Source organism: Lonchura striata, chromosome 3 (assembly GCF_050655825.1).
Source record: "Lonchura striata isolate lonStrDom1 chromosome 3, ASM5065582v1, whole genome shotgun sequence".
Classification (NCBI taxonomy): Eukaryota; Metazoa; Chordata; class Aves; order Passeriformes; family Estrildidae; genus Lonchura; species Lonchura striata.
In genome coordinates this window covers 44,754,351-44,774,790 of record NC_140705.1, presented here as the reverse complement: position 1 = coordinate 44,774,790, position 20,440 = coordinate 44,754,351, and the positions used below count along the sequence as shown (strand labels likewise).

General features: G+C 39.8%; 1 protein-coding gene across 5 annotated transcripts in view; it reads right to left on the bottom strand.

Annotated features, from left to right (window-relative positions):
- The window catches only part of ARMC2 (armadillo repeat containing 2), a 69,957-nt gene extending 50,898 nt beyond the window's left edge, over positions 1-19,059 (bottom strand). For 2 of the 5 annotated variants that reach the window (XM_021553773.4, XM_085574974.1), the window contains exons 1-6: positions 18,911-19,059; positions 18,612-18,664; positions 15,918-16,165; positions 15,233-15,305; positions 12,896-13,067; positions 11,532-11,742 (exon numbers count right to left, since the gene is read on the bottom strand). In XM_021553773.4, the coding sequence (XP_021409448.3) occupies positions 11,532-11,742; positions 12,896-13,067; positions 15,233-15,305; positions 15,918-16,135 (674 nt within the window). In that variant the 5' untranslated portion in view covers positions 16,136-16,165; positions 18,612-18,664; positions 18,911-19,059. Of the gene's footprint in view, positions 1-11,531; positions 11,743-12,895; positions 13,068-15,232; positions 15,306-15,917; positions 16,166-18,611; positions 18,665-18,910 lie in introns of those variants that run through there. The other 3 variants (XM_085574973.1, XM_085574976.1, XM_085574975.1) reach the window with 3 other exon arrangements.
- Between the last annotated feature and the right edge of the window lie 1,381 nt (positions 19,060-20,440).

Below are 20,440 nucleotides of genomic sequence, written 5' to 3'. Positions count from 1 at the left end.
AACCTGTTAGCAATGTTATTTCAATTTTTTTTAACCAGGTAATTTAGTTACTCTAAGACTTAAAACTAAACTGTTGTTTAAATAGTTTGCTGGATTGGTGCCTAAATCCTGTCTGTCAGTCCAGACAGAAGATGTAAGTCATCCTATCAACTATCAACAGATGGAGACAGAATAAAAGACAGAGCTCCTGCAAGATCAGTTCCTTGCAAAAGGGACTGGATAGGTCACTGTTATCAGTGAGAAATTTCCCAAGCAATCACATTATAGAGGATCAGTTGCTTCATTATGGCTAACAGTGAATAATGCTTTATTTTTACAGTATGAGGATTTAAGTGCTCCAAAATCCGAATGCTTACACAAACTACCGTGAAATTATTTCAGCTCACATACAGAAAAGGCTACTCCTCTGGGGAGGCAATACTGTATAAAATAAAAAAGACAAGTGCTTGCCCCTCTAAAATTGTCTGACATCTCTAAGAAAGAAGGGGTTTAGAGCACACACTACAGACAGTTCAGTGTATTGTAGAAACAAAAATTTCTGTGAATGCCTTGTCTTACAAATTTTAAGTTTCAGAAATGTTTCTGCAAGCTTCAGCCATCTCTGAAATCAAGACTAGAACTTGAAGGGACACTGAATAAGCAAGAGAACAACTTCAGTCACCTTATACTAAACATAGCTATATTCAGAATTCAGTACCTTCAGAATTGCGTGTAGGCATGATGATACTACATGCCTATATGTATATGGATGTTTGAATTTGCTCTCTTCAGAGAAAGAGTTTTGTAACTATATCCTATCTGTGCCTCTTCCCTGAAAATGTAAATCCAGGATGAATCCAAGAAACTCAAAGACAATCCTATGAGTTTTGTGGGAAGCAAAAGCAGATTAATATAAAAAGCCACTGAAGCAAAGGATGAGTTAACTTACCAGAGAGAAACACAATGTGTGTGAGATGCAGAGCAAGATCATGTCAATTGTGCATGAAAAGAAGTTGGGTTGGAATCTGTTGTTTAAAAAACACCAGTATAAACCAGTTTAGAGACTTAAATTAGTAGGAAAAAAAATTGTTCTGTGAATACTAGTAGTACAACCATCTATGCTTCTGGGAAACATCCTCGTAAGTCACCCAAACTTCCATTATTTTCAGAAAATGAATACACTGAATACCTATATAAATGGGAATGGTTCATGGGCAGGCTTATCATTAGGGAACATGTACAATTTAGAAATTCTGTGAGAGATTATAAAATCTGTTCATGTATCTTTACCACTCTGCCAACTTCATTTTAGTTACACAGACTTTTGGTTTGTTATCTTTACATTTTCATTTGGGATTGAAATTTAAATAGAAGTATCTTATTAAGAACAATGCAGTTAAAATATAATCAACCTATTATAAAAAGTATGTCACCTACTATTGAAAGGAACTGGCTTGTCAAGAGAGTAGTTGCCTTGGAAACAAAGTCAATTGGCAGAAATCTGATCATCTGATAAGGGCCTCATCAAGAAATCAACTGACAGAGGCTCTAATGATTTACAGAAGAAAAAGAACTTGGCAACTGGGTAATTTTTGTCCTTCTCATATGAAAGAAACCATAGTAGCCTCAATGAAGAGCACTGCTTTCTTGAATATAGAGTGTGAGGACTTCCAAAAGGAAAGTGAGCCAGTCCTGGAGTAGTGTGGTGTGGTGGGTTGACCTTGGACAGATGTCAGGTGCCCAATCACACCACTCTTTTCACTCTTTTCAGCAGGACCGAGGATAGAAACAAGATGGAAAAAATCCCGTGGGCCAAGACAGAAACAGTTTAATAAAACAAAAGCAAAGGCCACTTGCAGAAGCGAAGAAAAACAAAAGACTTATGCTCAGCAGGCAACGTCCAGCCACTTCCAAGGAAGTAGGGCTTGAGTATTCAGTGATTGCTCTGGAGGACAAATCTCATAATAACAAATGCCCCCTCACTTCCTTTGTCCTAATTTTCACTGCTGAGGAGACAGCACCAGCTGTCTTACCAGGACCAGCTGTCCTGGTTATGTCCCCTCAAAACACCTTGCCTACCCTGAGCCCACTGGTGACAGGCTGAAGTTGGAGAGACAGCACTGATGCTGTGGAGTGCTGCTCAGCAGTAGCCAGCTGCTGGTGTGTTATCAACAATACCCTACAATGCAAAGCACAGGCATTGTGAGGGCTGCTCCAGGGAAAATGAACTCTCTCTCAGCCAGACCCAATACCTGTTCTGTATTTTCCCTGGTGAAAGAATGGATAATTAAGTGAAAGCTGCATTTATTAAGAAATTCTGCATGTTTAGACATTTATCTGCTTGTTCTTGCCATGAGCCTCTTGTTAATAGTAAACCTGTAAAAAAGTAACAGTAAACTCTCACCCTTCCATGGTATTCCAGGGCAAACGACATTTCTCTGAACTATATCCCAGAGGCAAAGAATTGAAATAGTAATCTCCAAAGAAGCTGCAAACAGCAGCAAGGTTAGAATTACAAATGTGAAAGATCCCAATGAAGGAACAATGCTTGGGCTCCTTCCTCATACCGCACCTTAAACATCTGAGAATCTGGCTACCTCCCTGCCTGCCAAACAGCACCTGGCAAGGGGCCTGAACTTTGTCTCACACTGTCCCGCAGATTTAGACCCTTAGCATCACCCCTGCTACAGTTTTGTCCCAGGAAAGGTGATATTTTCCTTAACAAATGCCTGAGCACAGGGCACTGATAAGCAGGGACATTCCCAGACACTACCTCGAGTGTATTAAAAAGAGGGAGACAATTAAAAATAGTTTCATTGTATTGCTATAACCTAAGACACTGCAGATAGCCACCAAGCCAGAGACTTACTCCTTTGTTTAATTTTTATTAATTATTGGTAGAGGCGTATGGCTGGTGCCCGATTATTTAGTTACCAGTTAAGAGGGACATATGGCCTAATACTAACAAGTTAATTCTTCTCTTCAGAATTTTATCTATCAAGCATCTGTGGTCAGTGAGGTAGCAAAGCTCAACTAGAACAAAAAGTGAATGTGACCATCTTTTCTGAATTGTCCAGCTTCAAGGCATTCCCTCTTAACATTACCCTCTCCTCACAGTAAGGATCCTGTAAAATCTTACATATCCTTACAGCTTTGGGAATCCAAACTAGACAACAAAGTGGGAGAAGAACAGAGAAGCACAGCAACTGAGATAGTGTAATAAAGAACAAAGAAGATACAGGTTACTCTTCAAAGAGAAGAGAAGGAATAAAGGGGAATGAGAAAAAGATGAGGGCAGTGGGGACAGAAAACATCATAAGCCCCACAGTATCTCCTTCTGCAAGTTCCAAAGTCTTACACAACTTTGCTCATCCAGATGTTATGAGCCTCTTCTTTGTACCCACATAAATTGGATCTATGAACCCTCTCCTAAAGCAGACAAGAACTGGGACTATCCCAAGTAAACCAGGACCTGAACAGATTCTTAAAAAGGCAGAGAGCTACCAACACACAGACTGTGCATAGTATGCCCCGAGTAAATGCTGTAAGGAAGCCCTAGACTGTAGACACAATCTGATGTCTGGAAACAGATTTCTTTTCCATTTTTAAACATGCCCTTTTTATTAAGCCAAAGAACTCTAATTATGACCACACGATTTCTACACATCTGTAACTGCAGAGCCCTTCCTATATCTATAGAACCACCATTCTTATCTTTAAGTTAGTTCCTCAGAAGGAAATCTAAGCTCCAGATAGTTTAAATTGTTTAACCTTAGAGCCCTTTTATATTTGGTCTTTATTTTGATAAGGTAACCAAAATTTTTTCTTCCATTTTCCCCTCATAGTCATTCAGTTTCTCCCCAGTATATTTTCCTTCATTACATCCTCTTCAGCTCCAACAAAACTCCTTTTTCTAGTTTACTTAAAACCCAAAAATGTTACTGAAATTTTTACAAATTTTATTTTGGATCCTTGATATATCAATGTTTTCAGGTTTGCAGAAGTCTAGGAGAGCAATTTCTAACTTTTCACAAAGCTCTAAAAGAAGTGTAGGCACTGCAGTAGATGCAGACTGTTGACACATAAATACAAGCACTGAACATCTTACTTTACCAACATACGTTGTATGCATTGGAAAGCCAGACCAATTTATATGTACACCCAAAAATCAAGACATTTCACTAAGTATTAGGAAGAACAAATTTCAAGCAATGCTAAGTAGGTCTTGGGGGCCTGTTCAGGCAAGCCAGATGTATCAAAATGACTACTAGGCACAAAGGTGTTCTTCCAGACTAGATCAGAGCTCAGTTACCTTGATTGTGGATAATCCTTAAACAGACAGGCCATTTAGAAAGAATGTTATTTGAGATTTTACTCACCTGTATATTCAGAGTGTGACTACACATCTACACTGTAATCTGGGTTTATTTTTATTGCTAGCATTGTCCAGGATGGCATGCCTTATGTTGATAAGGATTATTTGGCTATTTACGCAGTTGAGCGTTCTTGTTCTTTCAACCCAAGATTCACAATTCTATATGGACTACAAAGGGAAAAGCTGCAAGGAGGTGTTGTGGAAGTATATACAACCAATAAATCCTTTAAAAGAACCATCACAGGTAAGTAGTTTTGCCTGTTTTGAGTGCTTGCCATGGGGGAGAAGAAAGAGCTCTTGTCACAAAATCAGTGATGGTGTCACAATGCACCCTCCCTCCAGGTACTGAATCATGTTGAAAAGAACCCCTGCCAAGCCTTCTCTTCTCCACCATAAACAGTTCCAGATCTCTCAGCCTTTCCTCATACAAAGGATTCCTTCACATTTTAGTAGCTGGATTCCCTCCAGTAATTTCAATATCTCCATTGCACTGGGGAGCCTGGAGCAGCTCAGGTGTAACAGAGTTTTTCAAGACACAATTGAACAGGGTACTAGATAATCTCATTCACTCTCTTTTCCACAAAGAGATGGACCAGATGATCTTCAGAGGTCTCTCCTATCCTGTTCTATGAATTTGGTGTACACCAGGACCTCCAGGTCTTTTTCTGCAAAGCTGCCTCCCAGTTGGATTGCTCCCAGTGTGAATATATATATATATATCGCTCCCCAGGGAGGGCCCACGGTTGCTCCTGCCCAGCCAGATGCAGGACTTTGCACTTGGCTTTATTAAACTGCATCACATTCCTGTCAAACCATTTCTACAGCCTGCTGAGCCTCCTCTGGTTCAGCACCCTCTGGTGTATCAGCCAATGGATTGTTGATTGCCAGTTAGCACTTTTTAAAATATTGTTCAGAACTGTGGTCTCATGAACAGCCCGTCTGATCTCTTGGCAGGAGCACTGTGGAGCACTGTGCAAAGATACTTAGGGCTCTAGACCAAGTTTATCAGGGCACAGACAAACTCAGCAGCTTTGTCTCAAAAAGAAAGTTAAAGGAGCTAATGGTGATCCAGGGAATTAGGGCACTAAGGACATTGGAGCAAACCCTGAGTCAGCAGCAGGGACAAAAAGGTGGAAGGGCCCCAAGGCAAAGAAGGGGAGGAGTCAGATGCAGAGCTGCAACAAGTGCAAGAAACTGCAATGAATCTTCTCAGAGCAGGCTCATTTACGCAATGCTTTTAGGAGCCACTGCTTCAGAACACAATCCCCTGCTCCAATGATTATTCCACTGTGTTTAGTGACCAAGAAACAAGAGTTCTAACTCTAAACCAAAATTACTGATGTTAACAACAAGACATTGCCCTGTAGACTTTGAAAAGAAATATAAGCAACATTCAAGTGTTTTTGCCAAAGCAACTAGTAGAAAGTGTTTTTAGCTTTTGGCAAAATGAGAAAAATTAGTACTTAGTTTTGTCATTTACTCTCACAGAAATTAATTTTTCCACATACCAATTAACATTTGCATTTCTCATTAATCCCTTTATTCCAATTTCATTATACTATCCAGATATTTTATGTTGCCAGGAGGACATCAGAATTAGTTTCTGGTATTGTCTTTCATTATTTGAATAGTAGGGAATATGTTTTTTATTACAAACCAACTGACTTCTTCCTGACCCATAACTTAGCACTTGAAAAGCACCCTATCCTCTTAGACAAAGAATTGACCTTCACTGAGCCACTTAAGAGAATCTGTCCCAATTTTGCTCAGCTATCACAGAAACTTCCATTTTGTGATGTCATCTGAAGAACAAACAAGACAGATAAACACAATCTGAAAATAAGCCTCAAAGGAAAAAAAAAAAACAGTATAATAGCTCAATTTTTAAAGACTATTTTCCTTTTCAAAAAAACAATGGAGACGAAATTACTGGCAGACAGCTAAAAGAGATATAAAATGAAGTATTAAGCCAATTACACACAATTTGAGTTAGTTTTATTTCTCAACCACAAAACTTCTGAAAAGCATGAAAATAATTTAAAAACTGGTAATATAGATGTCCTGAAATTATTTCAGGAACTGTAGGGGATAAGGAACATCATAAGAAGAGAAAAAAACAAAGGGAGTGAAAACTATAATCATGTGTATAACTGATACCACTGATATGAGAAAATATAACTAGTAGAAAGACAATGTAATTTGTAAAAATATATTGACAAATAGACCAAGTCTCTGAGTCATCCTAAAGATGAGTAAATAACAATTCTGTAAACACAGTCTTGGGAATAGCTCACTCATTTCGTATGACAACCCCAGCAATAAAAAAACACAGCATTTCTTATTTATACAGGCTATTGATGGAGAACCTCATGTACAAGTTAAACAATATGACTTAAAAGAATAATCAAGGTTGATGATAAACCTCTATCCTTATCCTTTTTATTCTTCACAGTCTTTGCATATTCTGTTTAATATTGAAAATATTAACAGTATCTATTTGTGACAGAGTATCTTTAGGCAACCAGACAACCGAAAGTCTAATTCTAACCACAAAAAATATCTAAATCACTAGCCTAAATATATTTGACTCTGAAAAACACATCCTCATCATCTTCCTAACTTGAATATTGAATAAACATTGCATTTCTAAACAGAAAATAAATTTAAATCCATTGTTACTACAGGTCTACCTAGACTGAACTGACATTCCTTCTCTATCCTTTGCATGGCACACTTGCCCATTCCAGAATTGCAATTCAATTGGTATTAAGGACTCTCGAGACCTAGATCTCCCAGATTTGGAGACCAATGGCACTGGCCTGAAACTAAGTGCTAGAGTGGGGAAAGACTGTTTAGAGTACACAGTAAAAATAAGCCTAAACTCCATTGTCTCTTTTGTGAGCTCAGAGACCAGAGGTAACAGTTACCTCATACACTTTTCTTTAGATATAATAAGTTCTGAAAAAAATAATTCTTCTTTCCTGATGTTCTCTCAGTGTCCCTTAACCCTATACCAAACCAGGTACTTTCTTGAAAGGGTAGGTGTCACGATCTAGAAAACACTGTAGAAAGCTCCACCTGTGAAGGATTTCCCACCACTCAATTGTTTCTTTCTGAAATCAGTGGTCCAAATAGCCAGTGGAACTGAGGCAGAAATAGATAAAGATTAGTTGGGAGCAGGTTAATTTCCTGTTTCCCTGTGTTTATGAGAATTCCAAAAGTTGTCAATATACATAATTTAAAAACAAAGAAAAAAGATAAAAATTCTGAAAAAAGTCTGGAGTCAGCTACACCATACTTCAAACCAACAGCCACACCACGTCACTCATTTCAAAAAATCATCCAGAACAAAAAAGAATGGGTGTTCCACTCAGGAAAAAAAAAATCTCTCTCATCCATGGGAATCCTTTTCTTTGAAGAGAAAAAGAATATGTATTCTGAGCACAGATGTGAAGGTAGTTTAAGCAACCAGAGAGAAGTAATTTCCAGTGTTCCCCTCCAATCCACTCTATTCTATGAATATATGATTCATTTTATCATTTAAACCTTTGCTTTTATCATTTCCTATTTAAATATTCCAAAACTCTAAAAAAGCACAAGAAAACTACTCTCATGGAAGATGAATATATTTCAAGGATACTGTAAAACAGGCATTTAATAAAGACAGCAATGGTGAGAAAACAAGACACAGTATATCTTCTTTACAGTACCTTCTGATCTTTTTGTAGCACTTTATAAAACTCACTTATTAAAAAAAGAACAGGCCACTTGGAAATGAACTGTTTGCCTCCAAACTCTTCCTCACTCAAGGTACCTCTGCTTTTAAGAAGTCCTGGAATGACATCTAAGCTTTCAGAATATTGGAGTAGGAAAAAAAAAAGTCGTCATTCTTTCACACCCAGGAAACTGTTGCTCTTCATCAGCAAATCTGCCATCACTGTTGACACTTCTCTTGAAATATATGAATGCAGAAAACATTTTAGAAGTTTCACTTCTATAGCAATCATAATAGATGGCAAGGCACAATGGTTAGAGGAAGATGTAAAAACAACTGAGCTTCCTTATGATTACCAGAACTTGTTTCTAGCTTTCCTGAGGCAACATGCCAATAAATTCAATCTGATGCAATTAATATACCTATTCTGTTACATCTAGATTGTCATTTGCAAAACAGAATTGCAAACAAAATGGCAAATTACTTTTCCCCTCAAAAGGTCCTTTTCTTTTTTTCCCCCAGTACCTTTATAAGGCAGGTGTGATTTCATGAGCACTGTTCATTCCTTTCTTCAGTCTTTGGGACAACAAAAGAATGTGAGATAGAAAGTGATCAAGTCTCTTGCTGGACTAGAATACCTCCGTTCTGTTCTCTTTAAAATAAATATAATAGCACTAAAGTCAGGAATCTGCCATGCTATTTTGCCATGCTCTGCTGTTCCCTCGTTAGCAGAAAAATGGTTTTACTAGGGAAGTTATTTCAGTACATGTATAGGAATTGTAGGGAAAGGGGAGTCCCACACGCCTTTCCCTGTATGAAGTGTACTATTTCTACAATCCTCTTGCTTAATTCCTGCAAGGATTTTAAGTCACTGTGACACAGAACTGAGGTTGACACCTGCTTCATATAGAGAATGACACAACACTAGGGAATAAAAGGTTTGACATTCCTTTAAGCTTTCATCCTATTACTCCTGAATGCAATGTACTTTAAATAGAAAACATCTTGTAACCCTACACAAGATGCCTCAAGTATTTATGATACAGAACCAGATGTAATCTAAGCTTACAATCATCAATCATCTAGTAAACATGCTCTACTGAGAAAGAATGCCAAATCTCTCACTGCAACAGGCCCTCTATGGTTCTGGAGCCTTTTATATACAACTATCATGGAGACCAAACTCAGCAAACCATACGGAAGGCTAGGTTTGTGGTACCTTTCAACTGCCTTGTCAGATGAAGAATGACATCTCTGAACTCACAAAAGCACAGAGAACAAGGTGATCTGCCTGACTTGTGTAGTATCATACACAAACACTGAAGCAATGTGCTCTTTGGTTTTAGCAAGGAGTTAGAATATATGAGAGCAGCTGAGATTATCCACACCTATCCCATCATGTGATGGGATGAACCGCTTGGGCTGATACAAAATGAGAGACCTTTGTCTGTGGCTAAAGGGAAAGCATTTTGTATTTTTCCTGTGCATCTTGCAGCACTGCAGATATATGTGGTGCTCTAAGCCATATGAGCACCTAAATGGTGTCAGGAAGCTTCACTTTCTAAGCACTGGCAAAAATCAGCTGTGACTCAAGAAATCATCCACAGCTCACAGGAGAAATAAAAATGGGCCATTCAAAAATACAGATCTTGCATTCAACACAGAAAGATGAAGGAATGTATATTCCCCTTCCATTTTGGAGAAAACTAGTCAGAACAATATTGGAAAACAATTTTTTGTATTATGTTAAGCCAGTAATTTGAGATCTAATTTAACTGATGTATGAGATTCATGATTGCAAAAAGCACCAGTAACAAAATGCAAAAGCAAAAATTTGCAGAGCTCTTGTTCTTATAAGGAGAAGTGTACAATTTTGAACAGACAGGAAGCATGCCTAATGGGTTAGCTGGTCAATTATACATGCAAGTTTTAAAATGATGACTGAGAAGGAAGGTTATTCTTTTGAATTAGCAAAATATCAACTGATCCTTTCCTGTTAGAGGCACTTGGACACCATCAACCAAAACAGCAACCCAAACAAAAAGCAGAACTGAACACAGCAGGATGCATATTCCACAAAAGGAACTACTCATTTCCACTACAACACTGAAGTACTTCACACCGAACTTTTCTTAAACAAAATTTAAAATACAGTACTTTATGTAGTATGACAGTCCAACTACAGTCTTTAGTCTTAGATAGTCTTTATCTAAGAAGTTATTAGATCACTGATTTTAAAGAGAATTATATTGCAGTAAAGTATTTTCTTTGGTGCTTAAATTTCTTTTTTTTTTACCTACATTTTTCACCTCTGCTCTTATTTTCTCATTTTTCCTCCACAGTCATGGAGTTTTTTCTTTGCTACAAGTCTTCATTCTTTTAGAATATGTCTTTTTTTAAAATTCTCCTTATAGTTTAATATAAAAGAGGGCTATGATAGCTCTGTTATGTATAATTTACTATAACAGCCTCAATGGACAAAATTTGCTTGAATTATTAAGTGCTATCAGCAAGTCAGTAAATGAAAGGCCTTTCATTTTACAAAACTAAGAACATAATCTTTAATATCAAAGGTGCTTAAGAATATCCAGGGAAATAACCTTTCCCTAAGCATACAAACATGCTAGAAAGAAGATACCTACTGGCAAATACATATTTTTAATAGTGAACAAGTTTTACAAGGATGTGTTTTGAAAATGAAGTGTTTTTCATTCTTTGTTGCTGAGATTGCCAGATCTGTCAATGTTATTAGCAAGAAACAATTGTTCATCTGATTTCTAATGCAGCAACTGAAACACCAACTATACATAATGCCACAGGACTATTCCTCCCTGTGCAAGAATTCACAACTGAATCAAAAGAAAAACAAATAACTTATGAATTAAAGAATGGATATGACATTCCAGGTCCAGCCAGTAAAAACAGACTGCAAGCATGCAGGTCTCATTAATCTCTTACACCTTTTTGCTCAGAAAAAGAACTAAAAATTCAAAGTCACAAAAAATTCTGCTTCTATTGCTAAAGAGTTTAAGCCTGGTTTCGGTGTATGATCATATACCAGAACTGAAAGCATGACTCTACTCATCTGTCAAGCTAAGTGAAGATGATATAGCACCTTAGAATAACAGGACTAAACTACAAAAGCAAGCACATCAAATTTACACTTGAGGATTTTACACACAGTGTTTAAAATACTTGGTTTTGGAATGTTAATGATCAAACAGATCATACAGAACAAATTTCTACCAACAATATTTTACAAATCAGTCACTTGAATGCAGAAACTTCCTAAAAGAATAAATGTAAATTTTTCTAATAATCTAAACACAGTTCCATTTTGAAGCATATGTAATGTTACCTTCAAATTACATTCATTTTAAGCATTTTGATACTTGCATAATTGAGTATCTAGGAAGAAGGTTGTATGGAAGATACACATTACCATACTTGACCAATGCTGACCTTTCTCCTTGAAGCTGAAGTGAAAATGTTCCTGGTGTCTCTTCCATGGAGTCTTCACTTCCTGATCTGCTGGTATTCCCATAACAAATTAATTGTCTACTCTCATCATTAAATGATGTGTACAACTTCTGTTCTGCTAAGCAGTTATTATTACTTCTGTCAAAATTATTCATCATCATGGTTGGCTCTTCAAAATCAAGCTTCACTTCATCTGAAATGGTCAAAGAGAACACATTTTGTTCAAGTGTTATTAATTACTGCTTGTGTTACATTATCAAAATTTGCTTGTATCAATTTAAAAGGTGAGAAAGCTTAAGACTATTAAGAGTAAGGTAGTCAATGTCTTCTTCTGAACAGTATTTCTTAGTCTTCTGGGGTTGTGTTTAAAGTTTTAATATTTAATCTTCTTTATTTCCCTTTTACAAACAGGTGGACTGCACCTTGAGAAAAAAGTGATTGTATTTCAGGACCTGAATATTATGAAGGAACTCAGGAAAAAGGTAGCTTCTATGTACACACAAGAAGAACCTCCACAAATAAAACGCCTCATATAACTTTTGCATGATCCCAAAGGGCAAGAGACCAAGGCAGGTTACAAATACACTAGCTTCTCAACTTCTTCAATTAGTAACATCAGCTTATTAAGGCTACATGAAGTGACACATTATATGAAGACATATTTATAGAACAAATAAATAAAAATGAAGTCAAGTTTAGTAGGTAAAAAGTGAGATATTAAGTTTATCATGTAAAGTAACAATCCCAGACAATGTAAGAACTGTCACTATAAATGAGTCTTCTGAAATAGAGACTCACAGCACACTTTATTATGAGCCAGCATGGAGGAAGCCAAGATTCCATTTCCCATCTTCAAGAAAATTACTTTTAAATCCCACATTTGGTGACCTTTATTAAATCCCCAGTAAAGAAACTCTTAACAACAAATATGATGTAGTTGGAGGCCTGTCAAAACATATAATTCCTTTTTATTCCTCATTTTAGGCTCAATAATCTGTCAGGGATTCTCCGTAGATGATGGCCTCTCATTATCTCTTTAAGCATGTCCACTTGTAATGTTAATTTTACTCACTGATGAGAACTTTCAGTAAAATTCAATTACTTGGAAACCTATAGGAAGAAGAGGTACCTGAGTAATTTTCAACTCATTTTCAGTAGTGCAAGCCAGCATTATTTTGGGAAACCACAGTTTCAAAACTGCCTTACACCCATTTAAATACTTCCAGAATTCACACTGAAAGGACACACAAGTCCTTTAATGTATTAATAATTAATGTAATTACCAATATTAAAACCCATCATGCAGTTATCTTTCCAGCAAATAATATGTATCAAAACATTCTTACTCTGATCCAGAGGAACCACCTTAGCAGAAAATAAATCTTTCAGAGAAGTTGCTCTAAATAAGCCTTTGCAAGCACTGCTGACTTTTCTAACCTCTGCAGCATCAGCAGGTGGTGTTGGATGGAAAACAGAAGAAGCTTCATCTTGTTTTTCAGAAATTATTACTACTGGTTTCTGTGACAAAAATAAAAAAGACTTTTCAACAAAAGCACAGATAATTTAATTTTCATTTAAGTAAAAAACTAAAAAAAAAGAAAGCCACATAACTTCTAAGAAAGGGCTAAGTTCAAAATAGAACAGAAGTTACACTAGCTTGCTCATTAAGAAATTTTCACATCCTGAATCTAATTATACCACTGCACCAAACAAACCAGATGTCTATACCATTATCACCACAGAAAGCCAGCATTCAGGGGTGCAGAAAAAAAAACCTAGCTTGAGTAGAACAACTCAGAATTATTTATTCCTCATAAGTACTCATTTAACTACATCTGCATCAAGCTTATTTATCAAAGAAAATATTGTACCAATGACTATAGCTAACAATTCTAGAGATATATCTATTCTTTGATTTGCCTTTGGACATTAAAACAGTATTTCCAAAACACTCCAAATATGTTCTACTTTCTATCACACTGAGACAAATCATGCAGATCCAGAAACGTGAAACTCCTAGTTTTATGTCAGTATCTTGCACCTTAGAAAAGGTGATCAAGTCTCTGGATCTCTAGTACCAAGCACTTTTTGTGTCCTTGACCCACATAAAAGCGTTGACCTCTAAAATCAATACCAATTTCCTTAAAATAAATAAAGAAAAAAGTTTCCAGCCGATCTTGCAGAGCTCTCCATAGTAATAAGGAGCCAACAGGTGAGACTGACTACTTACAACCACCATGATTAATACAAACTCTTAATTTACAGTGTATTAACTTAAATCCATTGATAAGAAAAAAAAAAAAAAAAGCAGGTTTTGCATTGGTCGGTAGTTTTCGCTAACTTTTTTCCACTCTCACACACAAAATACATGAAAATTTAACACCAGTTCTTAAATGAAAATGTAGATATACTTAATCTAAATAGAAGTATGCTCACAATTTTTAAACTTGATTCATGTAAATACATTCCCTTATCCAAATTACTAAAGCATAAAATTTCTTGGCTATTTCCTCTAATTTCCTAAAGGTTCCTGTCTGGAAAAAGCAATGTATACAGCATGCAAATTTAATTGCTATAGCATGCTCTGTTATCTCAGGTACTAAACAAACAGTTGCGACTTAATTTTATATTTAAAGACTAAATATAAAAAAACTGTGAAAGAGCAGATACACTTATAAATTGAAAGAAATTCACAGCTTTTGCAGAGGAAAAAAAGAGGTTCTTAAAGGACCTCTACCTGTTTTGAAATAAATTACAATTGTGACATTTTATAGAAATGTAAGCCAAATAGAAAGCAACCTAGTTACCTTCAAGTTACTGTTCACAGAAACATGGAATAGATGAGGTTGGAAAGGATTTCTGGAGGCCCAAGCCCCATATTCAACTACAGACACCTAAATAAACTAAGTTGCCCAGGACCATGCCCAAGAAGCTTTTGAAGATCTCTGGGCAACCTGTGCCGAGGCCTCATCACCATCACAGCAGGAAAACTGCTTCCTGAGGTTCAGAGGAAACCTCCTGTGTCCCAGTCTCCACCCTCTGCCTCTGGTCCAGTCACTGCAAAGAGGCTGGCCCCATCCTCTTTGCACCCACCTTTCAGATATTTACAACCATGGATAAGGTCCTCCCTTGGTGTTCTCCAGGCTGATGTCTCCCTGTCCCTTCATCACCTTTGGGGCTGTTCATCAGATTCCCTCCAGTAGCTCTATGTCAGTCTTGTACTGTGGAACCCAGGACTGCATGCAGCACTCCAGGCGTGCCCTTACCAGTGTGGACTAGAGGGGAAGAACCATTTCCCTCAACCTGCTGCCAACACTCCTCCTTAATACAGCCCCAGATACCATCAGCCACATTCTAACAGCAAGGGCACGCTGTTGGCACATGTTCATGCTCACGAACTTCACCTATTTTAGTAAACTTACACAAGAAAGCTGATTCAAGTATCAGTCTTCCGATTATTGTTAATGTCACTTAGAATCACAAAGCAATATAGCAATATTTAAGTAGTTAAATTATTTTGGGATTTCTTTTGGGGGAAAAATTACAAAACTGACTTTTTAAGTCTCAGACTAATGTTACAACAAGCCTCCATTTTTCCCAAATGCCTTTAAATCATTTATTTTCCTAACACTACCAAGGCACATATTTTTATATCAGTACTGAGTTATTTCCAGAGTACTTACATGAGTCAGTGGACTTAGACGAACACCAGAATTTGGTCTTGATTCAGATGAATCATAACTGGATGTATCAAGACTAATGAAGAAATGAAACATTGTTAGAATAAAACAGACCCAGAGCTGTGTGATCAGCTGGTTTTTTTTAACTGCATGCTTCTTCCCTTTGCCAGTGAATATGGGGAAAGGGAAGAAAGGAAAAGTGACAAGAGCACCTCATGTTAACAAAATTCCACCTAGAAATAATTTTAAGGTAGTAAAAACTTTAAAAATGAGCATTTCAAACTGCAGGACCTAAAACTTCATATTTAAAAGATCTCAGAAGGCTCTGAAAAAAGATCTAGCACATGGGTTATAGGAAACAAGGAAGCTTTCACATGTTCTAGGAAAAAACTGAAGACTATCTCAATTAAAAGTGTTCAATTGTCTCAAGAAAAGGTAAGTAACAGACTATTTTCTTATACTATTCTCCACATTCAAAACTAGTGTAGTGACTCCCTCTGGTAGCTCTAATCCAGAGAAAGTTCCTGGACATCTAGATTAACACCAACAGTAAAGATCATTAGAAGAAGGCAAAGGATGTGATTAGGAATACAGATTAACACAGGGAAAATAACCACCGGAAGCATAATTACAGTACCAAATCTCTTGCTGCTAAAGGATATTTGAAAAAATCTTAAAGTCACAGTACCTAAACAGTACAGGGCATCTATTTTGATGATACAGTGAAGAGTGAGACCCAAGAAGTTTCCTTTGTTCATCTGTAGGTGAGAATGGTCTTTGAGTTTTTACTGTTCGCAAAGCATCTCTGGCTTCATTTACAATCTCAGAACTGGTCTTAGGCTTTGCTGCTGACAGCCAGTAGAATGGTTCTGCTTTTCTTCTATTTTCAGTCTTTGAAGCTTGCATTCCTCTGCAAAGTACTTCACAGGAAGAACACTGGAAAATATATGTGAATGGCACAAAGTATTATGCTAGTTTTAAATTACACATTATTAATTCCTCACTGGTTATGCTACCACAGTAAATCCTAGTCAGTGCTGAAATAGTGGGAAATAATAACTGATAATGCATTTTCTCTCTATTCCTCAGTTCTGTAGGAAAATATTCAAAAACAGAAAGTATGTGACATGGAGGATCTACCTTCAGTTTTTTCACAGGATACTAAAATACATCACTGTGCTTCATGGGCCAGATGTGGTCCTCTACAATTCCATTGAAAATCTTTTTCTTGACACCCAGTTACTTAGGAAACATCACAGCCAAAACAGGAATTCAATAATATGCTGCAAAGTGATAGGTTTTTCCAATTCAGGAAAAACCCAATATATATTATCAACCTTACCAAAGGCAGCTTCCTAATATGTCAGAGGCATCATTATCAGTAACTGAAGAACAGTTATCAGCAATTGATAAGCAGAAACAAGGAAGAACAGGCAAGCCATTTTTTTTCCTCTGAAAGAAATTACTCCCAAACCCACACCCAAACACAAGCAAAGAAAGATAACACTAATATAAAGTTATAAACCCAAATTTCCAGTGAGCATTCTGTCCTGCTGTAGTTTCTGGGAAATGCATTGGGCAGTGACAGACTTGGTCCATAACCCCCTGGACCCACAATCCATCACTATCATGATGCAGTTCTCTGTAGATAATATCCTTGTCATTTTATAGCAAACTCATTGTGAGTCTTACACCATGCAAAATTCCTCTGCACTGTGACTCAAACCATCTGGTAACTTCTATTCTCTCACACAGTTTATGACAATGAACTGACAGTAGATCAGACACCATCACCTGGGTTATTTCTAAACTATGGAGTAAAAAGAAAAATCTTATATCCTTAGCTTCTTAGTTCAATTCTTCCTGTTCTGCTGCTGAACTTTTCCAGCTGCTTCTTCTTTCTTTGAGAGCCTGCACATTCTGGCAGTGTCTTTCATTGTTGCACATCCAACACAAAATTGGATGCTAAGGAGAACTGCCCCAACCTCTTTCACTAAATGATACATAATTTAAAAAACCTCAGGCACAGATCAGGAGCCTGAGACTATCAGTGGTTTTAGTATTTCCAACTACCATTAATATATTACTTGTCTTCACTGTGATTGAATTTTTTTCTCTCTGCTCCTTAGTCTTCCCTCTATTACAATGTGATTAAAAAAACAGTAGAGTTCCACTACAGCTGTCTGTTTAGAAAAATTTATACAGTCAGTTCTCACTGGAAAAAGCAAGGTAGATTATCATTCCCTATTCCCCCAACTACTGTGAGCCAGAATTTGGACCTTAGCTGGAAGGTCTTTTCTGTAGGCCTTACGTCTGATGCAGTTGGCAATAGTCCTGTGCAGGGCTGGGAGCTGTATTTCATGATCACTGTGAGTCCCTTCCAACTCAGCCTATTCTGTGATTCTGTAATTTTGTTCCCCAGTCCCAGCAGGAAACAGAGGGAAGGCTGCAGTGCCAATGGGGACAGTATAACTGGTGCATACAAATCTTGTCCCTCTCTACTATCACCATTTCCCAAACAGCCTTTAACTTGCACCTGAAGAGCTCCTCTATGACTCTCTGCTGGGAGGTAGAAGAGTATCACAGCAGCGTCTGAGAAGCCATACTTGGGCTCTTGTCTTTATTCGCCAGTTGTTCACTCCAGAAGTCTGGTTGTTGCTGTACAGAAGATTTTAAAGAAGTAGATAGCAGTACAGGATCTACACATTAGTCCCAGCAAAGTCCACAAGTGAGACAGCCGTACTCTCACAGCTCTTATCTCAGTTCAATCAAGGTGAGAGACACGTGGCTGACTACATCAGATATGGCATCTACCATCTCACACTGCCTCTACCATCCTCTTTCCCATCTCAAGTCCAGTGCCATTTAATTGCCAGGGTGCAGAGTGGGTGTATCTGCAATCACTAAGTACAGTGAGGAGAAGCCCTGCATTCAAGCTATGAACTCTGCTCTCTGACATCTGACTCCATGTTCTGTCTGCCTAGCAAATCTCTAGAACAGCACACAGGTGCAGGTTTAGTAAGAATCCCAGAATCTTTGAGGTTGGAAGAGACCTTTAACATCATCAAGTCCAACAGCCAACTGCACACTGCCCCTGTAACCTCTAAACCACATCATCCAGCGCCAGATCCAGATGGCCTCCTAAGGATGGTGACTCCATCACCTTCCTGGCTGACCTATTCCACTGCATGGCCATCCTTACAGTGAATTTTCTTTTTCTAATATCTAATCTGCATCTTCCCCATCTCAGTTTAAGGCCATTTCCTCTAGTCCTTTCACTGCAGGCACGGTAGAGATAGGCTCTCACCTCACCAGATCCTCCTTTCAGGAATATGTAAACTATAGCTATTATTAGACATAATTCTGATTAAGAGAAACTTACCAATCACAAGTGATGCACTTTCACCCCGGTGAAATTTTGACGCAGAGAAACCGCTATCAAAGAGAAGCAAGAACGGAGTTAACGAGAGTTGAGTTCTCAGTGGAGTTAGGTTTCCAGGGCAGCCGTGGGACAACACGTCCCAGAGGAACCCCCCAAAATAAGCAGCACCTGTGGAGTAACGCTGTCCCAGCCCACACCTGGCAATCATGCTTCTCTCCCGAGCACGGGAAAGCTGCCGGGAAGCGGCACAGGGATTATCGGTCTCCGGGCCGCTTTTCAAAGCCTCCCGCCCGACTTACCGCAACAGTCCGCCCTTCGCCCCCGCCCGGCCGGGCGGCACCCCAGGGACGAGCACTACGGCCGGGGGGGAGCGGGCGCTGCCCGGCGCGCTCGGTCGGGGCCCGCCGGCGCCTCCGCAGGGCCCCGGCCTCGCCCGGCCGCCCGCCGTTCCCACGGCAACCGCGCGCGCCGCGGGGCCGCCCGACGCGCATGCGCGGCCACCTGCGGGCGCGTGCGCGGCGCGGCCGCTGCCTGCTGGCAACGGCGGGCCCGCATCCCAGGGAGGATGTGCCCGCATTCCCGGGACGGCATGCCCGCATCCCAGGGAGGATGTGCCCGCATTCCCGGGACGGCATGCCCGCATCCCAGGGAGGATGTGCCCGCATTCCCGGGACGGCATGCCCGCATCCCAGGGAGGATGTGCCCGCATCCCTGGGAGGATGTGCTCGCATTCCCGGGACGGCATGCCCGCATCCCAGGGAGGATGTGCCCGCATCCCCGGGACGGCATGCCCGCATCCCAGGGAGGATGTGCCCGCATCCCCGGGACGGCATGCCCGCATCCCAGGGAGGATGTGCCCGCATTCCCGGGACCGCATGCCCGGATCGCAGGGAGGATGTGCCCACATCCCCGGGACGGCATGCCCGGATCGCAGGGAGGATGTGCCCACATCCCCGGGACGGCGTGCCCGCATCCCAGGCACGGCGGGCCCGGATCCCAGGCACGGCGTGCCCGCATCGCAGGGAGGATGTGCCCACATCCCAGGCACGGCGTGCCCGCATCCCAGGCACGGCGGGCCCGGATCCCAGGCACGGCGTGCCCGCATCGCAGGGAGGATGTGCCCACATCCCAGGCACGGCGTGCCCGCATCCCAGGCACGGCGGGCCCGGATCCCAGGCACGGCGTGCCCGCATCCCCGGGACGGCGTGCCCAGGTCCCAGGGGCAGTGCCCGTGCGTGCTTCTGCCGCGTCACTGGCCCGCAGGACAGGGGGTTCCTGGTGTAGCGCTCTCTCTCCCCCGTGGCCAGTCCTGGCCCACGTTTATGGACAGCATGGTGGCGGCTGGCACAAACCCAGGGCATAGCTGGCAGAAGTTACTCGGGGTGACCTGCTGTTGTTGCCAGTTTAGGGATGCTAAATACAAATACGGGGTCCAGTTTAGCCAGGAGACGTTCTTGGTCCTTTGCAGAGTGCAAGGTGGAAGTGTTACATAAATCAACTCAGATTCTCAAAAATTTACGGAATCACAGAATCAATTAGCTTGGAGAAGACTTCTGAGGTCATTGAGTCCAACTTACGACTGAATACCACCAGGTCAACTAGACCATGGCATTAAGTGTCACTCAAAGTGTCAGGGACTCCACCACCACCATGGGCAATCCATTTCACTTACACTAAATGTACATTTTAGCAAACAAATCACTGTTCATTGGCAAATTCTTCTATTAGTATTTAACCTTCTATTGGTTTAATGATTTTCTTGCTTCTCATGCTAATTAGTCCTCATGCTCAATCTTTCATTTCTTTTGAGTTGGTGGGTTTCTTAAGTT